A 17,103-nucleotide genomic window follows, 5' to 3' on the forward strand; every position below is an offset into this window, starting at 1 on the left:
ACGGATATATAAATGAACAAAAAATATGTACAGTGGAGCCTCATTACTAAACCTGTACCTTGCTGTAATAAAACACATTCAAGCTGAGCTTTGATTCATTGCTACAGCAACAATGGCAATTTATCCTGCAGACAGTTTTCAAGAGTTTTTTGTATGTGGTTGTGCACCCGCAGCAATGGAAAGCCCTACAGATGTGCATCTATAGGCATCTGCAATTGCATTGACCCAATGATGATCCGTACCAACACTGCGGTCCATACTAGGACCTACCAGCATTTTTGCGGCACGGATCATGGCCCTGGCATAGACCAATACCGAAGGCCATGTGAACAGGGCCACAGAAATGAATGGGTCTATAATCTGTCTGCAATTACACAAAAAGATTACGAACGCGCGGACATACCCTAAGGCTAGGTTTACACTGTTTTTGCAGTCCGTATTTTTCATCCATTTTATGCAATAAAAGATCAAAAGACAAATAAACTGATGTATTTGTGTGCATCCATTTTAACCTGTTTTTCCATTGACTTCCATTACTTAAAAAAACGGATCAAAGAACGAATCAAAACGCATCCTTTTTTTTTGCGTACACATAATTGTGGAAGCTCATTTGCATATAATGTGTTAGTGTAGTATCTCTGAAACCAGACCACAAAATTAATCTGTGCTGCGGTAAGGTTTCTCCTAGATTCACCATCAGCATTTTTTAGTTATACCCAGGTATCTACCAGTAGGGAGCTGTATGGTATTGTCTTCTATGTACCATGTTCTATGTGACACTGTATGTCAAACATGTTTTTTCCAAGACAACACCTGACTGAGAAAAAATGCCACCGTATGAACTCAGCCATTCATAGGTACAGTGGGGCCCAACAGAAGACTATGGGTGCTCCACTGTTTTGTAAAATTTAGAAGTTATCTGGAGCTGTGATTGGCTAAGCCCTTTTAGCAAGAAAGTACCTGCAAAATGTAAGTAAGCATTAAAGAATATTGATTTTAGTGCTATGGTATAAAGGTCCACAAAGGTACTTAACAGCTTCCTCAGATCAGTACATTTAGACACTGGTATTAAAGAGATGATGACTGGATTCTGTATTCAATAAGATTATCAGGGAAATTCTGTCCACAACAAATTCATTGACTGTTCTTATAGCATGAACTTGTATTAGTAGTTGTCCATAGGGAATAGTTATGTATTGACTGCATCTGACAATAGTTCTTACTTTATAAGGGTATGTTCACAGTGAGTAAAACAGACGGAATACCGCTGCAGAACTTTCCGCCGTGGAATCCTGCCTGTCTCAGTGTCCCATAGTTTGTCTATGGGAGAGCACACGCTCATCTGCTGCCGCGGCTCTCTGCTCAGAGAAGTGACATGTCACTTCTTCAAGCAAAGGCAGCGGAGGAGTGCGCACTCTCCCACAGAGAAGCAGTGTCACACTGAGGCAGGTGGGATTCCCCGGCGGAGAGTTCCACCAGGGAATTCCACCTATTTTACTCAGTATGAACGTACCCTTAGATGGAAAGAATATAAGGCATTTTCTGTGAGCAGAAAACATTGGATTTACTTGAAAGTAAAAAGCAATAACTAAACATGTCTTAAATACTGTATAAGACAGCTAGAATTTCTTACTCATAATGAGCACATCTTGCCAATGTCTGACATTTATTTCCTGATATAACTCATGTTACCATGTTGGGCAATACGCTTAACCTTTAAGCCTCAAATTGGATTACAATATTATTTTAGTTTAGACTGATGAAAATCTATACTGGCTACCATTGTACATTTAGGTGTTTAAATGACATGATATGTACTGATCTTAATATGAAGAAAGCAATGACCTTGAAGAAATATTAATGAAGTAGCTATGTAGGAGGATGGGCAAAGGTCTTCCTATTCTATCATTCACTATAAACCTCCAAACCCACATTATACATTGTCTGATTGAGGTTTAACTAATGGGACCCTCACTGATGTCTAGAACACGGGAGCCATGACATTCTGGGCCCTTTTATTATGATGTATCGGTGCTTGCAATAAACCTCCTTCATTCTAGGTAAGAGCCAGGACTTTAGAGGGTGGACCTTAACAGAACAGTTATTGATGTCACATGTAACCAATATGCTATCAATGTTTATTGTATGATAACCACTTTATTCCAAGAGGTGTCTAGTGCCCCCAGTATTTGAAGCAGCAAGACACAGTAGTGTTGTGCTATAAGACACAGTAGTTTTGTGCTATAACTTGAGCATATGCGTAGATTATGATTCAGAATCCCTCAATACATAAGGAACCTACGTTATGTTTTCTTATTGTGTGTCCCCCCCCCCCACATTTTCTATAATATATTCTTTCTTTCATGCATGACTTTAATAATTCACTACTGTACCTGGAAATGCTATCATGAGAAGCAGCAGAGTCTGCACTGTCCATTCTTTTACTTGCAATTTTTCCTTGGTTTTCCAAGCCAGAGGCTGTACCAGGCTGGCTGTCAATCATGTCAAGTCCTGACTCTCTTGACATGGTCATCATTATGTGGTTTTGGTAATACATGTGAATGCTTTCCCGTGTGGGGACATTGCCCTAAAAAGTAAAAAAAATAAAAATAAATTAAATTTCATCATGTTTTAATCCCCTAAAGGGATAGTGGCATTGCTACCATGGGGGCAGACCATGCAACTGCTATGGGGCCCGTGGGGCAGGGGGTCAGGGCTCCTCATCAGTAAAACACGTGGTCTATCTCCATGGTACTAGCACAGTGTTTCTCAACTCCAGTTCTCAACAGGTCATGTTTTGAGGATTTCACAGGTGATATAATTATAGTCAGTGCAAAAGTAACTGCCACAGCTGTTTGTTGTATGGGATATCCGCAAAACATGACCTGTTGGTGGGTCTTGAGGAATGGAGTTGAGAAACACTGTACTAGCGGGTGGCACTGTCAGCACCTTCCTCCCCCAGGAAGACAGTTGCTCCGCACGGCAATGACAGGATCAGGCACTGCCACTAGTGGCTGCCGACTGCACCTCCCAACCTCCCATCGGTACACCCCCCACCAGAAAGTTACAGCTGGAGCAGGCACTGCCCACTAGTGTCTGCTCCATGGCCTATCTGGAACACTCCTCCAAAAACGTCACTTGCAATTCACTGGATGTAACTGCACTAAAGTCACTCCATTTATAATTATTACCAGTTGAAGTGTCACAATGACAGCCACAGCACTGCCATGTATGTCAATCAGCCAGAGCAGAAAGGGGCGACGGCAGGAGATGCTCAGCTCCGCCTCTGTGACACTTCAGTTGGTAATGAAAGGGAGGATTATAAAAGTTTACACTAGACTAAAGGTCAAACACGCCAGAAAAACCTACATCTAAGGGCACCCTTCAGAAAGGATCATTTTATTCCCACAGTCCTCTAAGACATTTGCATGGTTTACCTTTTTGATTTCTCGAGTCAGCATACAACGTTCTATCCTTAACACTGTGGAGATATCAATGTGTTCTCGAGAAATTGAGTTAAGCCACGCTGTAAAGCTATCAAGAGACGCAAGGAAAAGGACCCAAGTAAACTTCAAAATGTTGAAAATCCTTTTGATGACATTATCTGCAAAATATAAAAAGGAAATGTCACATCACATGGGAAATGTCACGTCACATGCCACTGCAAACATTTGTTTTTTTTGCCAACAACACTGGAGTCTCCTTATTGAAAAAAATACAGCCTAGGCTTAATTTTTATTGAAGGTTGCCAATATACAAAAAGGTGGGCCGATATTTACTGTGGCTTCGCCATTGACCTTAATTAGTCAACATGTACTGGTGACGTACTGTGCATGAAATACAAGATGTGAATGGGGCCTTATACTTTTTTTTTCTAAATTTTGCTTGGACGCCTATTAAAAGGAAACCATTTTAATATATGTTAATAAACAAAACAAAACTGGTGAAAGTGAGTTATTATGGGAAGCAAAGGCTTGACAAATGTGTGTAATAATACAGATTATTAAAAGGCTTAAAGAAACTAACCTAAAAAATCCTTCTAGCTGTCTGTATGTATGACTGTTTATCCAGTCACTCCCTGCTACTTTGTAGCATGTGGCTTTTGAGGTATTGCAAAATACACTGGCTTTAAGTATTTTTCCTATAAGTTTTAGGGTATTGACCTTTGTACTAACCAAAGTCTTGGCAAGGATAAACTTCTTGGCTCCTTTCTAGGACAGCTGCCAAGCTTCTAACATTAAGATGCACAAATGTCTATGTGTAAAATATATAGACCCTGAAGCATAACTATATATAGATGTGCAATGTAAGTATTGCTTAAGATTAATGGAAAAGTATTAGAGAAATCCTCACATTTTATGATTTAAGAACTAAGCACATGAGCTCAATGTATTGTAGACTTGTAGTGACTCTGGAAACAATCTGTAATCACATGTTTTCCTAGAGATGACTATTTTAACCTTCATTTGAAAGCCTCACATGGGCTATATCTGAACTCCACCTCATTAAGACTCTGTTCATACCGTCATAAGGGTTTCACTTTTCACAGCAAATATGAATAAGATAACAGATGCCTTTACATATAAATTCCAGTCAATCCTATTAATTTATAAAGGGCCCCTAAGGTTTCTCTTTTATTTTACCATATAGAATAGGACAGTATGATATACTCTTGAAGAGGTCTTCCACCTTAAATTAACTTGTCCCCTATCTTCTATATTACAGTATTCTAGGTTAGGTTCGAGATGACACTTTTGGGTGGGACTAATTTTAAAACGTCCTTCTAATTTTCTAATTTAATTAAAAGAATGGTGAAAGGACTGTGAAAAAAAAATCTGTTTGAACAACGTAAAATAATGTCATCTGTTCGCTTAATAATGGCCACAAATTAATTACATGAACAATGATTTGGTAGCCGCTGCAAACAGCAGCCGTTGCTCAATGCATTGTATGGCCGTTGCTTCCATAGACTTCAATGGAAATCATTGAAGACTGAAAACAAGGGCCGTTATTTTAAATTTAAATTGCGGCCATTATTTTACTAAAATAGACAGTGTGTGAACATGGCCTTCAATAGAAAACTATTTCCAGAGTCCTCCTTGAGGCCAGTTTCACACATATAGGATTGCAGCAGATTTCACGCTAAAATCCGGTGCAATCCTGCGTTCTTTTATTTTGTATGGGTTTACATACTTGCAGTGGATTTTTCATTCCGCTGTGAGTATGTAAAGCCTCATCTCCCTAACCCACTGCTGCCTGCTGAATACTTTACCTGTCCGCACTCTGGCTTTCTTCTCCCGAATCCCTGGTGTCCCGCTGGTGTCCCTGAGTGACTGTGGCAGGGAAGCGCACTGATTGGTTGAGCGGGATGCCAGGAGCCACAGAAGCAGGCCAAAGTGTGGGTGGAAAAAGTATTCACTGGACTGAAGTGGGTTAGTGGGACCGGGCTTTACATATTCACAGCGGAATGAAAAATCCACTGCGAGCAGCAATTTCATTGCGGAATTTGCGGTGTGAAATCCATTGCAAACCTGTACGTGTAAAACTGGCCTTAACCTTCATAATTCATCCAATTTTACTGGATTTAGGATGAATTTAACAATAGCTTTGATCATTTTGGCCTTTTTGAAGCATAACATATTTATACTAAAATTACACTATTTTTCTCATCAAGCAACTTTTAAAAAGTAGTAAATAATAGTAAGCAGGGTAATTTAATCTTTTTGACTGTGTAATATGCACTACATTTATAAGGAGGTGGGCATCAACCATGAATTTGGCATCTTTCCCCCAGACATATAAAATTCTCCCATATTGTTATCTACAGCAGTCCATTAAATGTAATGGCCACCTGTAACAACATTTACATTTATTCTGGGCTTTACTGCTCAGCATGTGGCTCTGGGAGCTGTAGCCAGGCAGCAATGATGGTGTCCCCTCAGTAAGAAGGAATTTCATCTCTGGTGGGCTCCGAATATTGCTGCTTGTAAATGGCAGCAGAAACCCTCAGCAAAGGTTTTTTTTTTTAACCATTTTATAATTGTTTATTATTATAATATTTTATAAATATTATAAATGTTTTTATAGTTTGTCAAGAAGATCTATTCCTTTTTTTTAAGATATACAGTTATAGTATACATAGAACTTCTTTGTTCCTCTCAATGGATAAAGCAGCAACTATTTGGATATACAGTAATATTCATAAGATTCCTTTGCTATACAACTGTTTGCTCATCTATACCAAAAAGTAAAATATAAAGTACTGTAAGATATACCGCTATGAGATGATCACAAAGGCAGTCACACACTTAACAAACTGTAGAAAATAGTATTTAAATCAAAAGATAGTGACAAATACCTGGACCGTCTGACTTCTTTTTAACATTTTCGTCTTTGGTGTCACAATCTATAATAATGTGCCCTGGAAATGAGCACAAATGAAATGGAAAATTAGAAATTATATTATTTACTTTGATTCAAGTACAATGTATTATCATGAAGAATTGGAGAAGTAACTTGTAAACTTTTATCATGATATAACACAAAATGTAATAAGCAAACCAGAAGGTGCTAAGCCAAGTTGTTGGATTTTACAGCTGTTGTTTTTTCATGGTTGTCATACATTCTAAGACCCCTCACATTTAGTATAATAAAATCTGGCCCATTTTGGGGGTCATTAAAGCATCTATGTTTATGTCTGTACAAATGTGCTTTTACCGTATAAAGCTATGTTAATACAACATCGTTTTCCAGCTATATTTTTGGACGGCCTTCATTTTTAGGTGAAAATACAGTATATTGATAATTACAGTCGTAATAATTAAAATATGGTTATATTTTCATCTCAAAATGGTGGGCAGAAAATGACGCTGTGTGAACAACTTAACCCTTTAAGGACGGGGCCCATTTTCGTTTTTGCGTTTTCGGTTTTTCCTCCTTGTGTTTAAAAGGCCATAGAACTTGCATTTTTCCACCTAGAACCCCACATGAGCCCTTATTTTTTGCGTCACTAATTGTCCTTTGCAATGACAGGCTGAATTTTTGCATTTGGTACACTACGAAACCAGAAAAAAATTCAATGTGTGGTGAAATTGAAAAAAAAAAACGCATTTCTTTTATTTGGGGGAACTGTGTTTTTACACCATTCGTCCTGGGGTAAAACTGACTTGTTATGCATGTTCCTCAAGTCGTTACAATTAAAACGATATATAACATGTATAACTTATATTGTATCTGATGGCCTATAAAAAATTCAAACCATTGTTAACAAATATACGTTCCTTAAAATCGCTCCATTCCCAGGCTTATTAGAAAAAATGAGGTGGGCAGACACTGGGAGAGTCAATTTATCCAAATAATATACAAAACCAGTCAAAAGACTGGACTAACAAGACTCTAAATTTACCCAGAATCTAGAAAATAATAATAAAATTACCTTTATTAAGAATGGGTAAGTATCAAAGAATGCAAAATATATATTTAAAAACGCACTGATGAGTGGACTGTGAGTGTTTCAGGTTCTGTAGATCGTAATGGCAGAAAAACATCGGCACACTAGGAAAACATCGGCACACTACACTTGTTGTGATCAATAAAGGAATATGGAGTAATTCAAGAATTGACCACTAGGGGTCGCTATTCCACTACATGTAGGTGTCTGTATAATTAAATTCACAATATTAGAACCAATCCCTGCTGCACCAATTAGCAGACAGGAATTGGTGTCTTGGACACGTATGTAGATATATTGTATCACCTAGTTCAGAGTCTCTAGGCCTCCATACAAAAATAGTAAAAAATAGGAGAATTCATACAGTAGACACAACATGGAGCACATACAATGTATCACACAGGAGTTGTTCAGTCCATATTGCTAGTGTCCGCATTCAAGCTTGATCTGTATGCCGTTGCCCTGTTAATGTTTCTAAGCTGACGAGCTTTCGCCCATATTACTGGATTGAGATATACTACCTAGTCTGTATACTTTGTCTTACTCTTCCTGTATAAAGCTGGACGGGAAAGTTGCCCGCCAGCCCCGGGAACAGAGACAGAACGCACAGGTCAGTAGGATTTAACCACACACCAACACACACTCTGCTGCAGTCCCGAGTGTTGCCACTCATCAGTGAGATCTAAAAGACAGAGACAGGCCCCCTCGACATGTTTCGGCACAACGTGCCTTTGTCAAGAGGTATGGGCACTGTGCCCATAAAAACCATTAGCATAAGGCTATAGACACCTTTGCACAAACTATTGTTGATTTGATTCCAGAGCGCAAAAAGAAAAAATGTTATGAAGAGTCTTTATTTAATCCTAAAATTTAGCCTATTCACAGCTAAACAAGGGAAAAAGAAGTCTATCTATTCTCTTAGTGTTTGAAATAACACCGAGGGTGGGAAATGTTTACACACCATCCCAGATTGTGGACAGAAGGGAGAGAAACATTGGAGGGTAGGTCACACAGACTGAAAAAAGGGTGGAGAGCATATACATGGCAATTGGCAGGGGAGAATCATAAAAGTTATGTACAAGTATATAGAGAAAATAGGGCTCACAGAACAAGCTATGGAAGCAAAAGTAATAAATCTAATAAAATATTTTACTTCTACAATTATTTCAATGTAAAAAAAAACTTCTCAAAGATGTCTATTTCCTTTACTAGACTCTCGAAAGCTTACAATGAAATATACTCAGTTAGCCTCCAAAAATCGCTTTCTTCTCTATTCTACTATTTCCTTTAATGAAATTGGTATAATAGCTTTAGGGTATTTTTTTTTTTTACATGTAGTTAATACTTAGATGATATTCTTGCTAAAGTCTAATGAATTATAAAAAAAACCAACTGTTCAGAATTAACTTTTCCATTGAGAGCCACATTCTACCCAGGTGTGCACTCACGCAAATACAATCCTATGATATTTTTACAGCTGAAAAGCTAAGCTGACAGGTCTGTTGAAGTTAATAATGTCAGGTTTAAATGTCTTGGATCAGCCCATTTACAAAAACGGTGGCATTGTAGTAAATGAGGTCTTCTGGCTTTTCCTCCTCCACAGATGAATTAAACTACTAAAGCCTCCAGAGTAGACATCCACCCAAAGCTGTCAGTAGATATGCATAATAGTAGTTAATGTTTGCTTTGCCAGTGGAACCCTACATGTATGTGTAGATAGCCTCATAAAAACACTATATAAAGACTGCAGCTGTATATGTATCATGAAATACAGCATTAGGAAAATATCAATTTCTAGATACAAATCAAAGTGAAGTGCAATTACCACATTAATATATAGTTAAACACTGTCTGGAATATACATAGTTTTTTTGTTTTTTTTGCATAGTATGTATGTCAGTATTGCTCCCATATTTAAAGCGAATGTACCATCAGGTACATTCGCTTTAAGTTTTGTCCTTTTTTTATTAGAATCAATGGAGCCGCGTCACAAAGGCGCAAGGGTTTCCTCTCACTGCGGGCAGGCCGCCCGCCAACAGTGCTTCACCCCCAGCCTGTGCCCATGAATAGAATGGCACCATACACAAAAGCCAGCAAGACAACAAGATACATAGAAAAAAAATGATGGGCACACCAGAACATTTTTTTTCTATGTATCTTGTTGTCTTGTTAGTTTTATGGTCATGTTTTCTATATAGAGGTTGAGCATCCGGATTTTGCATATTGGGCTGTGCATCCTCCAGCTTGCTTAGTTGATATACGGGAACCAGGCCTTACCAGGACCTTACTTTTTCTGTGTTTTTCATTCAAAATTGTAAAACTATTTTCATCAGTATTTTTCCCCATGTTGCAAATACCAATAATACCGAAGCCAATCAGAAGTCAGATCCATAGGTCTGGCTCCATGCCCCATTTCAGGCTGCAAGGATGGGACATTGGGTGCAATGCATCCAGCATGTTGCCCATCTCTAGACTTTATGGACAGCATGTACAATCATATGGCATCAAATATTGATGTATGACTAGCTCAATAGAATAATGTTACCTACTGTATGCATATGGGATCTATTTTACATTGAAAAAATACAGCACTAAAGCACACGGGAATCAATGAATGAATAAATAAATAAATACAGTATATGAAAGAATAAGGCTTTACTCAAAATATGTGCAATAATTTAACAAATAATATGTTATGACTATGTTTTATAGAAAAGTGATTACCTTTTGCAATACCTTTCCTTCTGATTTCCTTTTCCTTCTCCTCTTTGCCTTCCTTGCGTCTTTGTCTCAGGGCAGCTTTTGGATTAGTGATCCAGGCTTGGTAGATAAACTAAACAGAATACAATTTTTTTTTACATGAAAAATATAAATAGTAAGTTTCTATGATGTATCTCTAAATCTTTATTGTTGGGGTCTCTGGAGTATGGATTCTTCCAATTCTGTTTCAGTTTTGTATTTTTTTTTTTATCATGCAAAAACGGTTAACTATTTGGCTCAAAATATCATCCTTTAAAGGAAATGTTTAATAAATAGGCATATTTTGGTAAATAAAGTTTACTACTTTTGTCTTCATGATCTTCTTTTGATTCTGGTGCAAACCCTTTGTCCAGTGTCTTCATTGCCCCACTGTCTACTGTACATTCTGTAATGGACTTCTTGTTCCTGCTGTATACTCTAGCTGGCAATTCAGCTGTCCTTCCCACTACACTTTTTGAATATAACCCCACCACTACACCCACAGGAGCCTCTCACATAGTGTGAGGGAGGGAAGAGTTGATTGAAATCACAGCTAGAAAGTACAGTATAAAGAGGAAGTCAATTACAGCATGTACACTAACAAAGACAACAAAGACAAGGCAAATAAGCAGAAGGAAGACATGAAGGACTACACAAAGGTAGTAAACTAATTTTATCATTATAATTTTATTTTAATGTAAGTTTCATTGTGAGAAAACCCATTAAAATATTTATATCATATTTTGACCTTTGTATATAAATGAAGAAAGCCACGGCACATCCTACTGTATCGTGAAAATCCAGCAGTAAAACTTCACTGTGCTACTTAAAGGGATTTACCTCTGCATCCCCACTCACTTTCTGAATCAGCTTGGCTTTGCTGTGTCTCTAACTGAGGTTACACATCTCTCCAGGGACATCCCAAGCCCCAGAGACATGTGTAGGTTCAGTGGGAGAGAGGGAGTAAAAATATACTTACTGTTCTCCGAGATCCCAACCACCCATGTGTGTTGCAGTCTGGCCACCACTCTCATAGCTGAGATCGGTGGTCGGAACCTAGGCAACCAATATCGACACTAAAGGGACACCAAGGCGCCAACTTCAAAACAAAGCAATTTTGATAATGCAAAGCATTTGCAAAATTGCTTTCTTTTGCATCCTCTAGCACCTAACAAACATTTAGATAATGGAAATTACATTTTAAGTCTGAATCTAAAGAAGGCTTGTAAACTGCCCTGAACAGGTTTTATTGAATATTTGTCATCTGCACAAAATAAAGTTCTGAGGTGTCTTTTTTAGAACTCTGCATGGTGCTTTATTTCTGTTATTTCTCCTGAAACTGTATAAATAGGTAACTTATCAGTACCACTTTCCTTGTCAGTAGGGTATGTGTCTCCACAGTTGGTCAATCATAATTGGACAGTGTCCAAGAGCGTAGAGACAATAATCAGTTGTCAAGGGGAATATCACTCAGCTGTAAGCTGGTTTCTAAGAAAGTTCTATAAAAAGCGTATTGCTTTTTCAAATTGGAAATGCTAATATCTACTAAAACAGGCATGTCAGGAAATATGGCTATTAATGTTAGGGCCAGTTTACACTGAGTAAATTCGGTGGAATCGGAATCCTGCCTTCCTCGGTGTCAAATGGAGACTCTATGGGAGGGCTTGCATGCCTTCACTCTCCTCCGCTCTCTACTCAAAGAATTGACACATCAATTCTTTGAGCGGAGAGCGGAGGCACGCAAGCCCTCCCATAGAGTCTCCGTTTGACACTAAGGCAGGTGGTATTCCACTGTGAAGCTCTCTGCCGAATTTTCTCCGTGTAAACTGGCCCTTAAACCTTTTACGGCCTAGGGTCATTGATGCCTCAATGCCCAGGTCGTTTTAGGATAACAGCTTATGGGATCATAATGACCCACCACGGTTGACACAGGCGCAGCTTCTATGCCTGTGTCATCCTGCAGCGTAAATTAACGTCACTGCAGCATCAGGCATACTGTAGGCTGCAGCAACGTTAATTTTACTGTCGAGCTGTGGGAGGAGGTTAATGGATATTTCTTTATAATACTTTGAGAATGAAGTAAAAATGCATCTTCATGGTGTTTTTTAAATATAAAATTAATGTACAGCCCCTGACCCTTAAGGAAGAGGGCTGCATGGGGCTACAGGTGACCTCTGGGTGAACCCCTGTGGTCAGGGTGGCGGGATTTGTATTGCCTGGGATGCAGGCTGGTGGCCCCTGTCATTGGTTGAATTTGAACCAGTGGCAGGTTTTCACCAGGCTGTTGCTCCGCAGATTTTTCTAACTTGGGCTGCAGGTGGTTTTCTCGGGCAATTTTTTTTGGCAGTTTAGTCACTCGCCTCAAAGCCTGTGGAGTGTAAAGAAGAAGAAAGAAGAGCTGCTGTACCTGCTGGGAGCTGTGTCCCACCCTCCCGGCCCTTCTTAACTGTTTTGATTATAGATGCCAGGCCTCTAGCGTTAAGTCGCTCGGATGAGTGGACTTTCATGTGTTAGGCTACTTCTAAGTCTTTTTTATGGTTAATGACATTTTTAAAATAGGTGTTGGTTAAACCAGTCAGTTGGTTATAAGAAAAAGTTTTAAAATAAAAGTTTTAAAATAAAAGTTAATATGAATTTCAAATGGTTTAATAAAGAGGCCGTGGCCTATTTTACCTCCAACCAGGTCTGGTGTCACTCATTTTGTTAGTATAAGTATTAGTACGGTTATGAGGTGTTGTAGGGCAACTTGTAGTACCCATGTGTCAACAGGGAATATGTGTCTATATTATATATTTTCCACTTCACTGTCACATTAGGCTGTGTTCACACGTGCAAACATGCCGTTATAAGCACAACTAGAAATTATTTCAGTCTGGTTGGATAACTTAAGCCAGAGCAAATTCCTTTTAGAGTTGAAAAGGACAGCCTAATAAGCTCTGCTTACAGCTATCAGGTTGCTTATATCTTCTAGCACGGCAGTTTGTTTTTTCAGCTTCAGTAAAATCATTGTTAAAATGTCTAGTTATGTCTACCGTGACTCTGTGTTAATCATTTGATCAGGAAACTACTGCAAACAAAAATTGGGAAATGTTTAAAATGACTACACTGTTGTTGCCCCATTTGTCTGATTACAGCAATGTTTTTAGTAGAAAGCAGACATGTTCTTCTAATTCTGGACAACCCCTTGAAACATTTCTCAAACTAAACCTATTATACAATTAAACGATGTACATGTTCATTAGGGTACACTTTCATTTGACAGTTCTAGTCATAGGTATCAAATTATGAGCATCCATTCCTCGTCCATTATACACAACTTTATCTTATAGTGCCCTTTTAATATTACAAAGAAATAAATAATTTGATTTAATAAAAACAAAAACTCCTGACCTGCCTGTTTTTGTAAATGCATGTATTTCCCATAATGCAACTATTCTATGCTCTTTTAATTAGTTTTTTTATTCTTTCTGGTATGACTCAACATTGCGTTATGCAATATAGGGACACACTCCTAACTGGAAATACCCAGTTGGCTGCTTAAGGTCCTATTACACAAAACAATTATCAGCCTTACTTGGCCGATTACCAGCCCTTCAAGCCGATAATAGTTTTGTGTAATAGGACATGTTGAAAGGCTAAGATTTGCCGACATGCTTGATGTTGAAAGATCACGATCAGCCATCATGTTAAAAGATCCCCATCATGTCAGTGGCAATCTGGTGGGCATTGCTCCATGTAATAGGGCAGCCTGAACGATCTAAGGATTGTCCAGTCAGCCCCACCCTCTGCTCCCTGTTTGCTGTCTGTGCGTGTAATAGCACAGGCAGTGAGTGGGGAACAAGGGGGATTCAAGTGCTAAGCTGACAGGTTGGCACTCGCTTCCCCCTGATTATAGTACCTTTAGTCATACATTTCTAGCAAGAATGACAGATGAATTATACAGCAAAGAGCTAAAAGAAAAGATATTGGGGCATTATTTAGGACAGGGATGGGTAACCTTCGGCCCTCCAGCTGTTGCAAAACTACAATTCCCATCATGCCTGTACAACCAAAGCCTATTTTAGGAGGACTGCAATTGTTTGCTAAAACAAGCATGTCAGGAAGGATCCTTGTTACATTTACACAGTCAACTACTTGATTTTTCACCTGGATAAAATAAGGACGGAAAGTTGTAACACTAAAAAAAAAATAAATAAAAAAAAAATCGTTTTTGGCATTGTTATTTATTAACATTGAAACATTTTCTACAGTGTGAAGCAAGAAGACTATATTATACATTCTGCAACAGATTATCATTTGTTTCTAACAAATGAAAATCCTGTTAAATGGCATTGCAAAGTTTTGAGCAGCATGCATGGTAACATAAAAAGCCAAATACTGAAGTTATCCTTTCATGCAAGCAACATGCATATGACAACATAAACACACCTGGTTCTCAGAGAAGCTGGAGTTTACAGAGCTGATATCTTAAACCAATTTAGCAAAACATTATTTGTTACCAGACACAAGCATTGGCAGCAATTCCCTACACATGAATAACCAGAAATGTGACTGACCAGTTCTATTCTATAAGAGAAACAGATTGCTGAACTCAGGGAGAACAGCCAAACGACAACACTGCCAGCTGCTAGTGAAAGCGCTCAATGCAGTCAAGTCCTAGGTGCATTGCCCCCTGGGAAACATGAATATGCAAAAGAGGAGCCTGTGGAGCCTCATTGAAGAGTCTCAAAACACAGGACTAGCCAGATATCCCTTCGGGAAGGACCCAGCCAAGGGGCAGCTCCTGTTAGGAAACCACCACCACTTAATATGGTGATTTGGTGGTTTCCTAACAGGAGCTGCCCCTTGGCTGGGTCCTTCCCGGAGGGATATCTGGCTAGTCCTGTGTTTTGAGACTCTTCAATGAGGCTCCACGGGCTCCTCTTTTGCATATTCAGTTCTATTCTAGGCAGTTTTACGTGACATATATCCAAGTGGATGAAAAGGTTTCTTCTTTGCTTTATCTATCATGACTAGTAATGCACTGTGTACCAGGTGTTGCATGAATTTCAACAGTACTGGTCCAGTAAGGCAATAGAACTAACACAAGTGATCATTTGGCCACAGTTTTTTAAAGCCTTTTTGCCAAGACGATTAAAATATGATTCCTTGGTCTACCTGATTTTATGATTAAGGGGTATAGCTCGAAACCAAGCTGCACAGATGACCCAATGAAAAGTCTCATGATGACTACATACTTTTAGCAATAAATTGGATGGAGGCTATATTGTATATGTCTCTAAATATTTAAAGGAAACAAATGTATGGCTCCGTTCACACGGACTAAAACTGGCAGAATTCTACGGTGTAAAATTCGCAAGCCTCCCATGAACTGCCATTATGACACGGAGGCTGTATTTTGTATGGCCAAAACTACTCTCTTATTAAAAAAAGGGCTGAACTATCAATGTACTGCCAACATTATTAGGAATCCTACATGATTAACATAGCATTCCTCAGCTTCGATCCTGCAGTTCAGAATATTCTCACCACTGGAGGTGGTCATCTAATAGTTTGCAGAACAGCTTACTGGAAGAAGCCCTGACAAACATTTTCAGCCTTGACTTTTAAAATGGCTGTTCTTAGTCTGACTAAAATATTCAGAGCAAGTAGTTTGTAGATTCATTGAACTATACTAATGTCAGACATTACTGGGGTCTTAGAATTAGAAAGGAAGTTACTGTTAAATTCTTAAAATACCATATGAGTTCTTTTAATTTACAATGTCTATGGACACTCACTATGACAAACCCTGTTCTTATTACGGGGGCATCATGTAGTAAGAGTCTCACAATCTTGACTCTTGTCTGTGAGCCAGAACAGAGAGCCTTCAGCACTGTTAGAATAAAAATAATATTCATAATGTTCTATACTGTTCAGTAACGTAGAATTCTTACCAGCTTCCTGAGAAAAAAAAGGAATAACGTACTGTTCTGACTTTTACCTCTAACGGTACATGCACTTGGATTTTACCTTTCAATAACAGTTATAGGAATGTCATGGAAAGATAACAATGCCTGCATTTGCATTTCCGTAGAGACCAAAAGTGTTGTTGTGTTGGGCAAATAAAATGATCTGCTTTTTGGAAATGGTTTATGGAAATGTTAAAGGAAACCAATACTCTAATTGTGTAGACGGATTGAACCTGTGCCCACACATTGGAGGAGAAGGAAATGCAGAGGAGGCATTTGGAGGGTACAGTTTATGAAGGGACTACTCTCTACCAACACACTTTGCACACACTAGTTAAATTCCTTATGAATACCTTTGCAGCTCTGATTAAATATTGAAGAATTGTTTTAGGCAGTTTAATGACAGACTTTGGCAAGGCTAAAATGGCTGAAGCAAACTTTCCAATAGCTCTCTAAAAGAAGGACAAAGCAATAGGAATTAGTATGAAACAGTGAATAGACAAGGACTAAAGTGTAATCATACAGTTAAGCATATTAACAATGTTACAAATGGTGCCTGAACCAAGCCAGTCCATGGTTAGTTAATGGCCAAGCTCTACTGTTAATCATTTAGTATACTGTACCACACCAATACATACATGAACACAGGTTATTTGGGGGGTTCATTTCCTATACACCATCATGCATGGTCAAGATTAGTAATGTCCATACCACGCTGCATTATAGTTCATTAATTTTCAACACTGTAAGTTCTTGTATTTAAGCTCTTACAAGACCGATGAAATGAAAACATTGTAAGAATTGTACAAATGGAACCAATGTTTGTCTTGATACTCTGTGGAGAAATATACAGTGGCCATCACCTTCATCCTACAGTGGCCATCACCAGTCATTTCAAAAGATTTTTATAAACCTGCATGGCCCAGATTTAGGCTGTTTGCCAGTAGCACACACAGAACTACC

At 38.6% G+C, this 17,103-nt stretch overlaps 1 protein-coding gene across 8 annotated transcripts in view; it reads right to left on the reverse strand.

The window, feature by feature from the left end:
• PIEZO2 (piezo type mechanosensitive ion channel component 2) overlaps nt 1-17,103 on the reverse strand; it is a 239,562-nt gene that overhangs the window by 25,393 nt on the left and 197,066 nt on the right. For 7 of the 8 annotated variants that reach the window (XM_069957790.1, XM_069957784.1, XM_069957786.1 and 4 more), the window contains 4 exons: nt 10,175-10,283; nt 6,359-6,421; nt 3,438-3,604; nt 2,394-2,587 (listed from right to left, as the gene is read on the reverse strand). In XM_069957790.1, the coding sequence (XP_069813891.1) occupies nt 2,394-2,587; nt 3,438-3,604; nt 6,359-6,421; nt 10,175-10,283 (533 nt within the window). Of the gene's footprint in view, nt 1-2,393; nt 2,588-3,437; nt 3,605-6,358; nt 6,422-10,174; nt 10,284-16,493; nt 16,593-17,103 lie in introns of all 8 variants that reach the window. The other variant, XM_069957789.1, reaches the window with a different exon arrangement.

Source organism: Dendropsophus ebraccatus, chromosome 2 (assembly GCF_027789765.1).
Source record: "Dendropsophus ebraccatus isolate aDenEbr1 chromosome 2, aDenEbr1.pat, whole genome shotgun sequence".
NCBI classification, from domain to species: Eukaryota; Metazoa; Chordata; class Amphibia; order Anura; family Hylidae; genus Dendropsophus; species Dendropsophus ebraccatus.